General features: G+C 36.8%; 1 protein-coding gene across 1 annotated transcript in view; it reads left to right on the forward strand.

The window, feature by feature from the left end:
* Positions 1-17,533, forward strand: part of COL5A2 (collagen type V alpha 2 chain) — a 138,869-nt gene extending 121,336 nt beyond the window's left edge. Inside the window, exons 42-54 of the mRNA XM_025848785.2 lie at positions 198-359; positions 989-1,096; positions 2,036-2,143; positions 3,599-3,652; positions 5,636-5,743; positions 6,282-6,335; positions 9,023-9,130; positions 9,530-9,583; positions 10,587-10,694; positions 12,713-13,004; positions 13,949-14,136; positions 16,176-16,415; positions 17,090-17,533. Of these exons, the coding sequence (XP_025704570.1) occupies positions 198-359; positions 989-1,096; positions 2,036-2,143; positions 3,599-3,652; positions 5,636-5,743; positions 6,282-6,335; positions 9,023-9,130; positions 9,530-9,583; positions 10,587-10,694; positions 12,713-13,004; positions 13,949-14,136; positions 16,176-16,415; positions 17,090-17,236 (1,731 nt within the window). The 3' untranslated portion in view covers positions 17,237-17,533. The remainder of the gene's footprint in view (positions 1-197; positions 360-988; positions 1,097-2,035; positions 2,144-3,598; positions 3,653-5,635; positions 5,744-6,281; positions 6,336-9,022; positions 9,131-9,529; positions 9,584-10,586; positions 10,695-12,712; positions 13,005-13,948; positions 14,137-16,175; positions 16,416-17,089) is intronic.
* The last annotated feature ends 230 nt before the right edge of the window (positions 17,534-17,763 follow it).

Below are 17,763 nucleotides of genomic sequence, written 5' to 3' on the forward strand. Positions count from 1 at the left end.
AGTCAAAGGTAATTGTCTGCAAATAATTTAGATTTCCTCCTGGGAAATGAATCTGCAGCTGTGTTTTGTTTAATTTTGTTTAAATCCACTCAATGACTGATTATCTAACAGGAAAAATGGACCTGAGAGGCCACTGCATCACGTCTTCTAATGTGGCTTCCACTCTGCCATCCTGGGTTTCTTTCTGTCTTTACTAGGGAGCTCCAGGACCTGCGGGGCCCTTAGGGGAACCTGGGAAGGAGGGACCGCCAGGTCTTCGTGGGGACCCTGGCTCTCATGGGCGAGTGGGAGATCGAGGACCAGCTGGCCCCCCTGGTGGCCCAGGAGATAAAGGAGACCCAGGAGAAGATGGGCAACCTGTAAGTTTGGCATCTTGGTTTGCGGCCACCTCTATTAGAGATATTTACTGATAGAAATCCATAATATTCACTGCTGAAAAGAAACTGTATACATTAACCTGGGTGCTTTCATAAATCCTTAGGTCCTATATGTTTTAAATTTACACTTCTCTGCTCTAGAAAAAAAAAAGTATTTGTAGAAGTGTAAAACATAACAGTAATGGGCGTGGTGTTCAAAAACTAAAGAGAACATCTGTGCTGCATAAAGACAGTTTTTTAAAATACGTTATTTTATTTGATATCTAAATGTCTCGAAACACTAATGTGTTAGGTTACTATTTCTTTTCTTTATTTAAAAAGTTTCTTTGTCTTTTTAAAAAGAGGAAAAATAGTTGCCTGAATAGTTACCTCTTTCATTCCTTCAGTATTCACATTACTCTTCAAGTTTCTTGGAAATCAATGAGCTGCTTTCACCTTTAAACAATGTTAGAGGCTCTGTGTGGAGTATAAATTATGACTACTCCTATGTAGTATGCTTTTATGAAACAGAATTGTTTTTTTGGTCTGAAAAACCTATAAAGCTGTGATCTGGTCCTTGCATATGGTTTTATCCTGGAGGATTTCTAATTATAGTTTGTCTTCAAAATTAGGGTCCTGACGGTCCCCCGGGCCCAGCTGGAACCACTGGACAGAGAGGAATTGTGGGCATGCCAGGACAGCGTGGAGAGCGAGGCATGCCCGGCCTGCCGGGCCCAGCGGTGCGTGGCCATGTCGGTCAACATTTCATCTGATTATGTGCAATATAATTTGGAAAGAGAGAATTTATCTCTTATTTCTTAGTAGATTTAAAGTCTTTTTTAGACACAAATTCTGAGTATCATAAAAACCTTTGACTTTGAATGTCAAATTCTTTACTTAAGCACCTTGCAAAGTCTTTGAAAAATATCTTTATTTAACCCGGGGACCAGAGAAGTAGACAAATAAGGATATGGATTTTGGGTGATTCAAAATCTTTCCTCAAAGATTAAAAATACCCATGGAGCTAGAGAAAGGGGATAATCTCCTCTGGTGAGTAGGTAGCCTCTTTTTAAATAAACATGCCTAACCAAAACATCCATATTTCACAGTTCAGAGGGCACGCTTTCATAAATCATCAAAGGGAAGAAGTAGTTGAGCCAAAGTAATATTGGAGGTGAAAGCGGGGTGAGCGATAAAGATAGACTCTGAAAGTAAACTCCTGTTCCCTGGAGGGTGCTAAGAACCTCACATTCCCTGGAGTGTGGATAAAAGTTTGACTTACTCTTAGCTTTGAAGAGATTAAATTTTACCACTAAAAGTTTACATGCTTGTGGGGGGGGGGGAATGATGTTTTTATACGGAATGTAGACAGAGAGATGTACTGCTGGGACCTTGGAACTGGGGTAATGTGGGTAGAGATCTGAAACCAGCAAACTCGGAGTTAGGGAAGATTTTACTGTTACCAGAAGTGAGCCCAGCACCCAGAAGTACAATCTCCCAATGAGATAGTGAAACCCAAGTGCCGGGATACAGAAATAAAGTGAGTATTGTGGGATAATGGATAATTAATATTATAGAAGGAGGGACTGAGGTGCCATTTGAATAAACGTAGACTTTATGTAAACTGGCTTTCTTACATTTCTTCAGAAGTGGTTGACATATTTATATGCTTATTTCAGGGCACACCAGGAAAAGTAGGACCTACTGGTGCACCAGGGGATAAAGGTCCACCTGGCCCCGTGGGACCCCCGGGCTCAAATGGCCCTGTAGGGGAGCCTGGACCCGAAGTGAGTCAAAATAACTCTCCTCTTGTCATCTGGGTGTCATGGGAACAGCTTTTTTTTTTTTTTTTTTTTTTTTTTTTAGAAATCAATTTAGAAATTTAGAAATTTAGAAGTTTAGAAATCGATGGTGCATTTGACTGGAAGTTTCTCAGTGATGTTATTTGATGTACTTTACTTCCCCAGAGAGTTGTCTACGTGAGGACAGAAAGAGAAGGTAATAAGCACTGACTTCATCTAGTCTGGAGCCAAGGATTTTAGTTGATTTAGGTTGTTGCCAAATTATTTTGAAGGTGAAAGGACACGTTCATCCATCTTCTTCCTTGTTATTTCACTCTATAATGGCATATTTCTCAAAATTGCCAAGTTTTGTGGTAATAGGATTAATATGACAATTACAGCTTGTGAAAAGAGAAACGTAAGGAGAGATCATTCTACTTAAATATCACTATGAAGTAACATTATGCATGTCGTGTTCCCTGAGTCTCATTTGAGAGGAAATCAATTTTTGAAAAGTGATTTGAGAAGTTATACATTGGAATCTCCTCCGTTCAGTGCTTTCATGGGTAAATCACCGGACAGTGTCACATTTTCTTGAAATAATCAATACCTTTCAGGGCAATTTTTCATCAAATGATAAAAACATAGTTCTGAAAAAAATCAAAGTAATGCAGGAAGAGAAGAATGTACATTGTAAAAAGTTATTTCATATCTAAACCCAGTTGTTTTATTTTTAAACTTCAAGAATTTTGTTTCGATAAGCTTAAGATATGAAAGGGAGGAAAACCACTCACTGGTGATACAAACAAAACATAAAATTCGAAGAATAAAATTATTGCCTATGTATTTCAAAGGATTTGAGGATTTTTTCCCCCTGTTTTAAAATAAAAAATAGAAATGAAGAATTTAGATTAAATGCAGGACACATTCTGGCAGTGCCTGGGGTGGGCTTCCCTGGTGGTGGGACTCTTCCATCTGGTGCTGCCTGGTCTGGGCCCACCATTGAAGAGGTTGATTAAGCCAACCTGAGCATAGATTTAGTATTGTTCCACCAAAGCACTGAAGGACCCAAATTTATAGCAAATTCCATGATAGTTCTAAAGTTGAGCTGCCATAGTAAATAACCGGGCATTCTTAATGCTTGAATACGGACTATGTGCACAGGGCAAGGAAGTAACATTGCACTTTCTAAGCACTGGATTGTAAGTGGAAAATGCAGTGTCTTCTATAAAACTGTATTAAAATTGGCACCAAAAACCGTAAGAACGTGTTAATAATTTTACAAGCAATTCCAAGTAATAGAAAACATGGCAGAAGACTTTCTTCTACTAAAATTTCCATAAGTGCTAATTTATACTTTATGGAAGAGAGGTGGAAAACATGCTGTAATTCTTCTGGCAATTGGAATGAGATTTTTTTCATTACTCAGTTAACTCATTTTTCAAACATGATTCTTTATAGGGTCCAGCTGGTAATGATGGTACTCCAGGACGGGACGGTGCTGTTGGAGAACGTGTAAGGGCAGTTTCACTGATTAGAAAATCAGCAGTAATGTAAATTTGAAATCTTTGTAATACTAAAGAGTAAAATTTACCCTTTCTTTCAGAGCTCTGGGGCAGCCCCGATTTTCCTGATAGTAGCTACCTTTTTTGTAGTGTCATAATTTAGATAGATCTTGTCAATGAAATGAGATTTGAGTACAGAGCAAAGTGAGATGGCATTTCTTATTAATTGTAGGAAAGCACATTGCTTTCATATCTGGTGCAACATGAAGGCTTTTGATGAGGATACAGATGAAGTAGCCTAAATTTCAAACTCATTCACAAGAGTATGGAAGCAGAAATAGAGCTGGGTGATATCTAAATTTCTCTACTCCTCTCCTCAAGGGAATGCCCCATGAGAAAATAAACCATGTGGCTTTCTACATATCGTATATCCTACGATGTGTTCTAAATCTCATGACTTATGCTGAACTGTGAAAATATCCCCAACTTTTTCTGAAGTCCCAGTCCCTTTGGGTTAGTCACACAGTTGTCTCATATCAGTCCACAGAAGGCAAAAAATCAGTCCCCCAGTCTAATGTCTATTATGACACAATGACTCTTTTCACTCTGAAAGGTCATCATGTAGCAGAATGGGCTCTAAAGTCAGACAGACTTTGACTGGAATCTTGATTCCCTTAAGTAACCAGCAGTGCAGCCTTGAACAAATATTCTAAACCTCAGTTTTTAAATACTTTAAATAGGATTACTACTTATTCCACTGGACATTTGTGCATTAAATAGCATGTTTAGAGTATCTAGTAGGCACTCAAAAGAAGAGAAAGAAAGAGTTTTGAGGAATCTTGGAATAAGCCCTCCCCCCATCTATCATAAAGCCAGGGAATGCAAATTCTCTTGGCATGTGGATTTTTCCCTTCGTCAGTATACACTGTACAATGCAGTAGTCTTCAAAGATTTTGCAGATGTATTCCCTGGTATAATTTTGAAAATCTAAGAACACCTATGCACAATTTAAGTTGCCATCATATTTTATTTTAGTCATAGGTTTACATAGTTGGGAAGGAGGTAATCGTTGGTAAATTCTAAATGTGCTTTCAATATATATTTTTTCAAAATCTTGTATTTGCCCATTTAGCTTATCCAGTGTATTACATGCCCATTCTCTAGCCTAATTGCCAAGGTTTATCCTGGTTGCCAAACTGATCAGTCAAATAAGAACTTCTGCAGCAGAATAGGTCTGACTCTATTTTTCAAGTCAAATAATTATGATAATACCTGTTCATATGACAATAATCTCACCTCTGACTTCCTAAGGAGACAATAAGATTTGGAGCCTTGTCATAGTTGGGTCACCTGGATAAAATAAGGAGCAGCCTCTTTCTTTCCAAATACCTCATTGCTTTATTCTCAAGTGAACTGTGCATTCTGGAAAAGTCCTTAGTTTGGTGGCCAAAGGTGTTCACTCCTTGGGGGCACTACACCATAATAAGATTGCAGGTAGATAAGAATGCTTTTCCTTTCATAAAATGGGAGAGGGGTGATTATTAAAGAGGTAGTAGGGAAGGATACTTCAGATCAGTTCTCTGAGAGAACACATATGGAGTTGAAAATCAAGACAGTGGTTTCCTTAAAATTTTCTGAGTTTTCACACTCTGGAAAGTGTTTATCCCAAGTGAAAGGATACACTTGAAGACTGCTTGGTGTAAGAAACATGCTAAATTCTGGAGGTGACACTGTTATACTCCAGTAATCTTGACTGTGGGAGCCATAGGGTAAAAGTGAGGGGAGGGAGGACATCTGAAATTGGGGGAAATATTCTTTTCAGTTTGATTTATAAGTAAATATAAGTAAAATATTTAAGTAAAATATAAGTTGAATAATAAAAATCAGGTTTAAAAAAGGTATATATTTTCTTACCATGAATAGTGTGAGTATATAGAATGCCATTGGTTTAGGATAAATATGAAAAGAATAATGCCGTGGTTATCCTCATCAGGGTGATCGTGGAGACCCTGGACCTGCAGGTCTGCCAGGCTCTCAGGGTGCCCCTGGAACTCCCGGCCCAGTGGGTGCCCCAGGAGACGCAGGACGGAGAGGAGATGCGGTAAGGAGAGTCTGTCTCCTCCTGACAGTTACGAACATCGGTGTGCCACGTTGTGAGCCACACGCGTGCCCGCACAGCATCATACAAGCACACTTGGTTAAGGACTCTAAACAAAGAATGATAAACAGCCACTTATGACTTAAACTGCTTTAATGTTAATGGAAAACATTGGGCTTCTAATGGATATTCAAAAATCCCGATGCTTTGAATTTCATCATCTAAAGATGTTGCGATTGATGGGAAAGGTAGTCAGGACGCATCATGGTAGATTTAAACAAATAATGTCAGTGCGATGCACTTGGGATCTTCAGTCAGTGAAGTCAGTTAATGAAATTGACTAAAGAAGTGTCATTGAGGTTGTAGTGAGCACATCCCATGCCTAAGGACAGTAGCTTGATTTTAATCAATTAGACACAAGAATGTGCACATAGATATACATAAACATATGTAAGTATCCAACTTATATATTTTTGAATCCTGTATCTATATAGTATATGCATATTTTTTACACACTAATTTTTGTGAAAATTTCTTCTAGGGTTCTCGGGGTCCTATAGGACCACCTGGTCGAACTGGAAAACGTGGCTTACTTGTAAGTTCTCTGTTTTTCTTTAAAAATAAAAATCTTCTCACATAAAATATATATACTCTCAAAGAAGCACAATCTAAGATTCATAAATGAAGATTGGCAAGTTCCTCAAACTGTGGACAAAAATATTAATTTAATATCCAGAAGTTTGTATTTGTTTTTATAATTTTAACATATGTCCTCTGAATTTCACTGTGAATTCTTTCAATAATCAATAAAGACCTTTAGAGTCATAGGTTTCTCTCAAAATAATAGTAATCTTAGTGCCCTTTTCAGAGATTTTCTAGAAATCACATAGGAAAATGGGTTTGAAATCTCTTTGTAAACTTGAAAAGTGCTAGTCAAATATTTTTTATTTTCAGTTAGACTACCCTGCTCATGTTCTGATCTTTTTGCTATTTGCAATTACTTCCAGGTTAATGATTATCATATAGATGTTTTACTGTGAATGAATCATCCCTGATGGCAGCCTAATAGGCCATGTTCCTTTCACACTCATTATATAAATTAATAGCTATATTATGAAGAAAAATTATAGCCTTAAATTCATGGCTATTATTAAATCATAATTCTCAGCTTTGATTTGAGCCTCACTGGAGAAGATTTCATAGTTCTATGGCATGTCAAGTGAATGATTTTCTAACTAGTTACAAAAACGAGGTGGTTTATTTTTCATGATTAAGTGAACTTTAGTTAGTAATTTAAATAGGTGCTTTCTGGTTTAGTTTATTTTCAATTATGAAGTTTTAGGACACCCCAAAACAAAAGAACCTCTCTGCTGTGAAAACATTCAGGCTGATTTTAGTATTTAAATTTGCATTACTAATCATGGAACACTACATCAAAAACTAATGATGTAATGTATGGTGATTAACATAACAATAAAAAATTAAAAAAATAAATTTGCATTACTATATAAAATATGTAAAAGTAACTAAGATCTACTCTTATTTTTATTATAAAAAGACTCCCGTACTGTTTGACAATTAGGATGTCCAAATAAAAAAAAGATAGAGAGAGAACCAAACAAAAAAGCAAGAAACTAATAAGAAAATAATTAACCTGAGAGCCAGTCTATTTGATGATATTTTCCATTTTCCAAAGTCAGATTGATAGAGTTTCAATTATCTTTTAGGAAAACTAAATACAACAGAAGCTGTCCCTATAGTAGTTGACCCTATGTAGGCCTCTTGTCTGTTTACTGTGAACCACTGGATTCCTGAAGTTGCTCCTATTTTCTAAGACTTTAAAAAACAAAACAAAACAAAACAAACAAACAAAAAAAACAGAGAAAAAGGCAGCCCAAGACTGATCAGATTAATCTGATAATTTCTACCTCTTCTCTAGGCATAGCTTCTATCCTACAAGAAGATGCTTAATTATTGCTTTTCTCTTTAGTTTCTCAGGATCAGGATTGATGGATTTGGGTACAGATACTGCACATATAAGGATAACAAGCATCTCTTTAGAGGAGAGTGGCTTAATGATGATATTCCTCTTCCATTTGCTTAAACAAGGGTTTGCCAATTTTTTATTTCTCCCCCCAAGCTTGAGATATAATTGGCATATAACATTATTACAGTGCATAGTGCAATGATTTGATGTATGTATATATTGTGAAATGATTATCACAAGTTCACAGTAAGTTTAATTGGCACCCATCATCTCACATATTTGCAAATTTTATTTTCTTGCGATGAGAACTTTTAAGGTCTACTCTCTTAGCAACTTTCAAATATGGCCAACTTCTTTAATATACTCCCAGCTGTCATATCCAGTTAGCTTATCTACATGTGCAAATTTAATAAACACTCCTTTCTTAGAGGTAACATAAGTAAATAAGAACTCATGTTTTAGTTTAAAAGAATCTATGTATGGTGGCAGTATTTTTACATAATAATATCAGCATAGTATGTGAAATACAGTCTTTGGAAAATGTTTCATATTGGTTAAATCAAACTTAATACATCATTTTAGTATGAATGCAGGGTAGGCATTTAAAAAACTGAATCTTTTGGAAAGCATTATTATATATCTTATGTTTTTAGTGATCACCTTCATTCCTTGGGGAAAATAGACAAAAACTTCTAGGTCTAATTCTATTTAGATAAGTAACTATGTTAGTTCATACAGTAGTTCCCCCCCCCACCTTATCTGTCATTTCACTCTGTGGGGTTTCCGTTACCCGCGGTTAACTGCAGTCAGGAAGCTAATGATCCTCCTTCTGACATATCATCAGAAGGTCAGTAGTAGCCTAACACTACATCACAATGCCTATGTCATTCACCTCACTTCATCTCATCACGTAGGCATTTTATCATCTCACATCATCACAAGAAGAAGAACGGTGAATATAATACAATAAGATATTTTGAGAGAGAGAGAGCACATTCACATAACTTTTATCATAGTATATTGTTGTAATTGTTCTATTTTGTTATTCATTACTGTTAATCTCTTAATTTATACCTAATTTATAAATTTAACTTTATCATAGGTATGTATGTAGAGGAAAAGTCATAGTGTATGTAGTGTTCGGTCATCCACTGTGGGTCACAGAACACATCCCCCATGGATGGGGGGGGGCTGCTGTACAGGATTCAAAAGTGTAGTAAATACAACTGTAAAAATTAACATTGCAGTAAATTATAGTCTCACCGAGCAATACCATGTCCTGACCCAATTTTTAGGGACCCCAAGGACCTCGAGGTGACAAAGGTGATCACGGTGACAGAGGTGACCGAGGTCAAAAGGGTCACAGGGGCTTCACTGGTCTTCAAGGTCTTCCTGGACCTCCTGTAAGTTATTCCTTTAAGTATTATTTGCCTTCCATGTGAAAATACACAGGTATCTTGACAGGAATATTTATTTGTCCATAAAATGGTTGGACTTCTTATATATTATTTTTAATTTGAAAGCATATCTTGAATATTTAATTACCCAGTTACCCATTGTAATTTGCCATATATCAGCTGTAATTTTGTAGGAAGAAATAAAGCAAAAGGACGTATGTACCATTACTCTACAGTTTAGTATTAGTCAACTCATGTAGACGTCGTAGAGATTGATGACTTCAGGAAATTAGTTTATCCTGCTAAAGTCAATGACCGCACATTTTTAATCATTTTTAAAAGCTGGGAATGGCAAAATGTAGGTGTAAATATTTTGGCAACAGTTTTTACTTTTTTCCTACTTAGGGTCCAAATGGTGAACAAGGCAGTGCTGGAATTCCTGGACCATTTGGCCCAAGAGTAAGTAACAAAGCTACTAAGTTGCAGATGTAAATAACCACAATGCTTTTGGTAACATAGTGCTAGGGCTTGAGTATCATTTTTATAGCATTGAAGCTGGAGTTGGCCCAGGTTTTCTGAAGCTGAGAGCAAATGTATGAGACAAACCATTCAGCAATTACCTTTAAGTAGAAATATTCTGAAACATTGCTTCAGGGGCCCACATTAAAACCTTTTACCTACTATGTATATACTGTTCTGTTACTTGATTTTGTTAGTTTGTGTTCATTGAAATTTCACTGAACTCTTTAAGAAGATATAATAGGACTTACTATGAGGTAGAAACAGATTTTGAAGCTGGATATGTTTTTTTTTTCCTTTAAGTAATTGAGATACTTTTTCAGAAGTAGTTTGCGTAAGGCTAATTCAGAAGCAAATCATAAAATGAAACCAATATTTGAAGCTTTTCAAAATTCTGCATTGGTATCAGTGCTGCCTCCAATAGGTCATTAATGTCAAGACAATTGACACACATAATTACTTAGGACAATCGTGGGAAGAATTTCTGCTATGTCTAAATACAGTGTAAATAAATCATACATAACATTGAGAAGAGTAGTATTAATATAACTAGGACGTGATGAAATCCTGGGGAATAAGCACATAAATTTAACTTATATTAATCACTCATACCTCTGCCATTTTCTTAGTCCTAATTAATTAAATTTCTAATTAACTTTATAATACATGAGATTTGATGAAACAGCCTTCTTCCCATAAAAGTGGATGATCAGTCCAGTAAAGTTTTTGACTGATGCTGGTCTTTTACCATGTATGGATGTTGGAGAATCCAAGTGTGATCAAACAGTGAACATTAAGGAACCAGAACTCCATTGATTAGTCAGCAGGACAATGAATGAGAAACCACTGTGATAGCTCTGTAAGGAAAACAGTTCTTGGATTAGACAGTCATTGTAAAAAGTTCTCTTCATAGAATCTAAAATACAGACCTTGTTTCTGGCAGGGTCCTCCAGGTCCAGTCGGTCCCTCAGGTAAAGAAGGAAACCCTGGACCACTTGGGCCTATCGGGCCTCCTGGTGTGCGGGGCAGTGTTGGAGAAGCAGGACCTGAGGTAATCACAGGGGTTTGCATGCAAGAAATGCTGTTGGTTGCCAAAGCTTGGACTCTACCCAAGGAACATCTGTGCAGCATGGTGGACAAGAGATCGAAAGGACTCTGGAAACAAACCTAGAAGTCACGCAAGAACTTACTTGTCCATATGAGTAACTATTTCAAGTATTTTACAGATTATTCAGAGCATATTAAATTAGAGTCCAAGCTATGGAAGCCTTGACTTTGTGTGACACCGATGAGAGAAAATAGCAGGTTATGATTGTATTTATAATTAAAGTTACAAAAATGTCACTTTGCTTTAAATGGCAATATACTAAACGTGAGATTGATAAGTATAGTCATTCAGGAAAATTCTGGAAAGGGAAAAGCATGAAATTAAAGTTTTGCTCTAAGGAAAATGCCATTCAGAAAGGATTTAAATTAGAACTTCTTATAAAAAATTCCAATAGTATCAACTTGGGAAACATCAGGAATTTGGGAAACATGCTCCTATTTCTGCCATGCACACGTGTGCGTGTGTGTATGTGAGTTTACGCATCCCTCTGTGCTGTTTCTTCCTCTTTGGTCTTATTTATCTTTCCCCTTTTATTCTGTCTCTTCCCTTTACTGATATTACCACTAAACCAAATATTTATTATTTATTATATGGATGGAACAGCCTTGTTTTTCCCATGGTCAAGAGGAATGTTTCCTATCTATTTCTCTGGGAATGGAAAACAGCTGCAGAATTGGAATACCTCTGACTTATGTGGCTTTTGATTGACTTTATTCTGTGGTTCGGTGGTCCTTAGTAGAAAAAAAAAAATCTCTTCCCCCCGATTAGCATAAAGGAATGCGTAGAATCACGCTATGACCTTAAAGGGAAAAAACCCAATGGATTTACCAGTCTGTTGAGGGTGAGGCCAGGTTGGCAGTGTGAAGCAACTTGTTCAGAGCCACCTAACACAGTGAGGTTAGTATAGAGCTCCAGCCCTCTGACAGCCAGCATTGTGCTCCCCACCTGACAGGTGGACTACACACCCCTGCAGGCTGTGCCCCGATCCCCTCAAGTTGCTGAGCTCTTCCCTGGGAAGCAACTGATAGCGAGGATCCACTGCTAAGCACTTTCTGTGCTTATGTCCCTATTACTCCAATAGTTCTTATATGGCAAGAAATGTAAGAAAGCTGTTTATTTTTGTTAATAAAAAGGCTAAAGAGAACTTTATTCAATTTTGTTTAGTACAGAGAAGTTTGATCTACACATTAATTAATGCACATAAAAAGACTTCCTGTACTTTCCTCTGTATTTGGAAGTAGGGGAAAATTCAGGGTGTTTCTTACGGGTATTTCCTTGACATAGATGTGAGGTCTTAAAGAACTAGCACCCACAACTCCTCTGCATCTCCTCCTCCAGCTTCTGTCCTTAAGTCCTTTTGACATATTTTAGTTTGCCTTGCCCCAGTTTGGAAATGAATGTACATATCTACACATTCTTAACATAAAATATATTGCATCTGCAAGATAAACATCGGAGCAAATATTTTATGCTTTGATTTTTATTGGTCTCAGATGCTGGCTTGCAGATATGCTGCCTGATAAAAGTTATGCATCATTTCTCATGCTTGGAAAGTTACAGGAGCAGACCAGAGGCATCTAGTTTTAAAAAAGTCATGAGGTCAGGGGTGCCTGGGTGGCTCAGTGGGTTAAGCTTCTGACTTTGGCTCAGGTCATGATCTCAGGGTCCAAGGTCAAGCCCCATTAGGGCTCACCGCTCAGTGGGGAGTCTGCTTCTCCCTCTCCCTCTAGAGGCCCCTCTCCCTGGCTCATACTCACCTGTGTTCACGCTCTATCTCTAATAAATAAATAAATAAATCTTAAGAAAAAAAGTCATGAGGTCACAGATCTGTTGGTACCATCAAACTGGGGTATCGCACTGTAACTCCCCACATACAAGTCTCATCAGTGCCTTTGTGTCCAGTTGAAACACAAAAACAAAAAATATATATTCGCTGCATTTCTGGTTGTTTTAAAAATTAGGGTCCTCCTGGTGAGCCTGGTCCACCTGGTCCCCCCGGTCCCCCAGGCCACCTTACAGCTGCTCTTGGAGATATCATGGGTCACTACGATGAGAGCATGCCGGATCCACTTCCAGAGTTTACCGAAGATCAGGCGGCTCCGGATGACAAAAACAAAACTGACCCCGGGGTTCATGCTACCCTGAAGTCACTCAGTAGTCAGATTGAAACCATGCGCAGTCCTGATGGCTCTAAAAAGCATCCAGCCCGGACGTGTGATGACCTAAAGCTTTGCCATTCTGCAAAGCAGAGCGGTGAGTAGACACCTCCCCATTTGAGCAAGGTGCATTGTTTCTGATTGTGTTCTCAACTGCATCCCTAAATATTTTACTGAGTCTCTACTTAAGTGACAGACACAAGAAGTAAAATGGCAAACCTGTCATAGAATTTATGCTTTAGTGGTGGGGACAGTCAATGACGTGCAAAATTATAGGATGAGATGATAAGTATTATAAAAGAGGGCATACTTTATTACTGATCCCATTTCATGTAGTTCCAGAGATAAGTTATAGCATTCTAATTATAGTTCAACTCATTTACTTACTTTATTCATAATTTTGACAATATGCTATTTTATTAGATTCCAATTATATTTTCCTTTAAAATATTGGCTTTCTAAATTTAATGAGAACACATCCATTTTGGCAAAGCCATGTAATTATTGTGGATTATCTCTTTTTGGTATAGTTTTCTAATCTGTAAGATGGGTATAGTGATATTTCCTTCCCATGTCTGTTTTGAGCCTTCAGCACATGATGTGGCAAAGTGCCTTAGAACAGGGCCTGGCGGGGCGCCTGGGTGGCTCAGTTGGTTAGGCGACTGCCTTCGGCTCAGGTCATGATCCCAGGGTCCTGGGATCGAGCCCCGCATCGGGCTCCCTGCTCGGCAGGAAGCCTGCTTCTCCCTTTCCCACTCCCCCTGCTTGTGTTCCCTTTCTCGCTGTCTCTCTCTGTGTCAAATAAATAAATAAAATCTAAAAAAAAAAAAAAAAAAAAGAACAGTGTCTGGCAATAGAAAGCACTCAAATGTGTAACACTTTTTCCTTAGCTGCAGAGTATTTCCTGAACTGAGATACTCTCTCTTAAAAGAGTCCTTCATCAGTGAGTTCATATCTTCAAACCCTCTGTTAATTCTTTGAGACTCATCATCATGTTTGAAATTCTCTTTATTTAGCATGTACTTTTATTTTGGAAAATAGGTGAGTACTGGATTGATCCTAACCAGGGATCTGTTGAAGATGCAATCAAAGTTTACTGCAACATGGACACAGGAGAAACATGTATTTCAGCAAACCCATCCAGCATTCCGCGTAAGACCTGGTGGGCCAGCAAGTCTTCTGACCATAAACCTGTTTGGTATGGTCTTGATATGAATAGAGGATCTCAGGTAATTTAATATACTTTCTAAAAATTATATTCTTTGCTTTTCATTATTTATTGTATTTTATTATTTATTTAGGACTATGCTATTATTTTTGACCAGGTTTATTATTACATAAATAAATTTTACTATGAATTATATTAACATAAATTTTGAATGATAATTTTCCCACTGATGGAATGTGGAAAAGTAATTGTTTTTACTATTAGTACTTTTAATGCTTGTGACACTGACTGTGGAGTATACTTAAAAGGATCTTGCCACAGTTGAAAGACATGGATTATATTTAGCATCAGGAGAACTTGATGACTAGCACCTGGATCTCTTGCTGACTTTGTGACCTCAGGAAGTCACTTAAGCTTTTGGAGGCTCAGTTTTGCCATTTTAAAGTGAAAGTGATGGGGCGCCTGGGTGGCTCAGTCGGTAGAGCCTCTGACTCTTGGTTTTGGCTCAGGTCATGATCTCAGGGTCCTGGATCGAGCCCTGTGTTGGGCTCCATGCTCAGCTGGGGCGGGGTGGGGGGGTCTGCTTGAGGATCTCTCTCTCTCTCTCCCTCTCCCTCTGTCCCTCCCTCCACTCATGCATGCTCTCTCTCTCTCAAATAAATAAATAAATTTTTAAAAAATTTTTAAAAATAAAGTGAAAGTGATAATATTTATCTCACAGTCTCTGTGTGACTATAATAAGCTTAATATATTATTTAGTACCTGGTAAGCTACAAAAAAATATTAGATAATTACCATAATAGTATTTTTAATAATTAGATCACTATGTAAACTTTGTTGTATTATTTAAACTTAAGGCATTTTTATAGTTACAGTTGATCCTTGAACAACACAGGGGTTAGGAAGAAAAATCAGTCAAAAATCTATGCAGTCAGAAATCCTCATACAACTTTTGACTGCCCTCAAAGTTTACTAATAGTCTACTGTTGACTACAAGCCTTATCCATAACATAAACAGATGATTAATACATATTTTGTAGGGTGTATGTATTACATACTATATTCTTATAATAAAGTAAGCTAGAGAAAAGAAAATGCATTAAGAAAATCATGAGGAAGAGAAAATACATTTGTAGTACTGTATACTGTATATACTGAAAAATTAGGTGTGTAAGTGGACCCAGGCAGTTCAAACCCAAGTTCTTCAAGGGTCAACTGCATATGAATTCTTTTAATATTTTTAAGTCCATTCTCCTTTATGTTTCTTTCATGGTCCTGTATTTTGATTCTCAACCAGCCTTGCCACTTCCTATTGTAATATGAATATTTCATTCTGGATCTCCTTATGGCAGCCTAACTACAATTTTCCTCTCACCTCTGCTTCTGATCTTTCCTCAGAACACATGTTCATAGCAAACATAATGAGACATTATGGATGTGTATAGGATATACTAGACTCTACCCTTATTTAATGAGTAGGAAATTTTAAAATTTAAATATACCCAGTTGAAATATAACTTAATTAATATAATATATAAAAGGCTTAAATAGGAGCATTGAAAATAAAATTCGAAATAGAAGATAAGTAGAAAAGAACCTGTAGGAAAATATTTTTGATTATCTGTTTTTGTTAGCTAATGGAAAGTTTGTAATTCTTATTTCCTCTAAGTATGTAACAGTGGGTTTTAAAAGATTTTAAGCCAGTAATTGAGTCCCAGTTCTTATTATAAGTAGCAATAAAAACAGGGAGTTATTTTTGATACACAATTAAGTCAGTGCTCAAGTATAACTTCTAAAAAGCAATATCCAAGACTCTCTATTTTTAAACAAATAGAGAAGCAGATTTCAAAAATACTTAGATTTTCTCTGATGAGTTATAATTATCATTGGTTTCATTACCTTTTGTTTGGGATTGTAAGGACAGAGGTCCTTGTGAATATTCATAGAAGTTCCAAAATATTTTTATATATAGGTAAAGTATGTTGTTATATGAAAAAATAAAAGTAATATTTCTCAAAACTGATGTCTGAAATAAAAACAGACACACACACACAGAGGGCACTATGAAACCCATATAACAAAGACTCTTTGTTTCTGTAGTTTGTTTATGGAGATCATCAGTCACCTAATGCAGCCATTACTCAAATGACCTTCTTGCGCCTTCTATCAAAAGAAGCCTCCCAGAACATTACTTACATCTGTAAAAACAGTGTAGGATACATGGATGATCAAGCCAAGAACCTCAAGAAAGCTGTGGTTCTCAAAGGGTCAAATGACTTGGAAATCAAAGCAGAAGGAAATGTTAGATTCAGATATATCGTTCTTCATGATACTTGCTCTGTAAGTACTTTTGACTTATATTGATCTGGTTGAAGAAGAAATATATTTTTGATAAAAATACTGTCATGGCAGAAGTGGGGGCAATCTTACTCCCACTTTGTTTATACTTGTTCTTTAGGGTAAACATAAATGTGTGTTAGTCCATGAAGCACAGTAGAAGTTTTAATACAAAATAACTAACAAAGGACTGGGTCCTTGGGATTTAACCCAGCTCTTCTGTAAACTCTTTGGTGGTTCTTCTGCAAGTCACTTTATTTAATCTCAGTTCCAGGCCTAAAATTCCTCGATTCTAAAACATATTCATTCTGAGATACCCTTTACCTTTATCACTGATTTGTATGTCTCCTCACTTGCATATATAGATATAAAAGGGAAAATATTTATTGATGAATTATAGTTTCATTTGTGAAGAGCAAAAAGGCTTTCATAATTTATGTTAGTGACCATTTTGTATGAAGCTGTAAAAGAACAAAAGGCATTTCCTCAATTTAAACATGAGGGAAATGCCTGCCAACCATGCCAGGACCTAATTTGACGTTAGCAGTACTCTTAATTTTAAGTAGTGCTCTAAAAATCATTACTTTCACATTATAAAATTTGGCTTGGAAATTTATATCTAACATCTTTGGAATAACTTGTCTATACCATTAACCTGTTGCATCACTTAATTCCAGAAACGAAATGGAAATGTGGGCAAGACCATCTTTGAATATAGAACGCAGAACGTGGCACGCTTACCCATCATAGATCTTGCCCCTGTGGATGTTGGCAGCACAGACCAAGAATTTGGCATCGAAATTGGGCCAGTTTGTTTTGTGTAAAGCAAGCCAAGATACATTGACTATGAGCACCACCCCCGCCATCAATGACCACCCCATTCACAAGAATTTTGACTGTTTGAAGCTGATCCTGAGACTCTTGAAATAATGGCTGATCCTGCATCAGCATTGTATATATGGTCTTAAGTGCCTGGCCTCCTTATCCTTCAGAATATTTATTTTACTTACAATCCTCAAGTTTTAATTGATTTAAAATATTTTTCAATACAACAGTTTAGGTTTAAGATGACCAATGACAATGACCACCTTTTAAAAAAGTAAACTGATTGAATAAATGAATCTCCGTTTTCTTCAATTTATTTCAATGTAATGACAAAGTTGCTTAGTATTTATGAGAAAATTCTTCTTCCTGGCAGGTAGCTTAAAGAGTGGGGTATGTAAAACCACAATACATGTTTATTTCACTTGGCTGTAGTTTGAAAAATAGAAAGTAGTGCCCTTCTGTGACCTCTCATTCCCAGATTATCAATTAAAAATGAAATCAAAATGTTTATCCTTGTGATTGAAAC

The sequence above is a fragment of the Callorhinus ursinus genome, unplaced genomic scaffold (genome assembly GCF_003265705.2).
Source record: "Callorhinus ursinus isolate GAN/ISIS: 27379988/994484 unplaced genomic scaffold, GSC_fseal_2.0 scaffold2, whole genome shotgun sequence".
In the NCBI taxonomy this organism is placed as follows: Eukaryota; Metazoa; Chordata; class Mammalia; order Carnivora; family Otariidae; genus Callorhinus; species Callorhinus ursinus.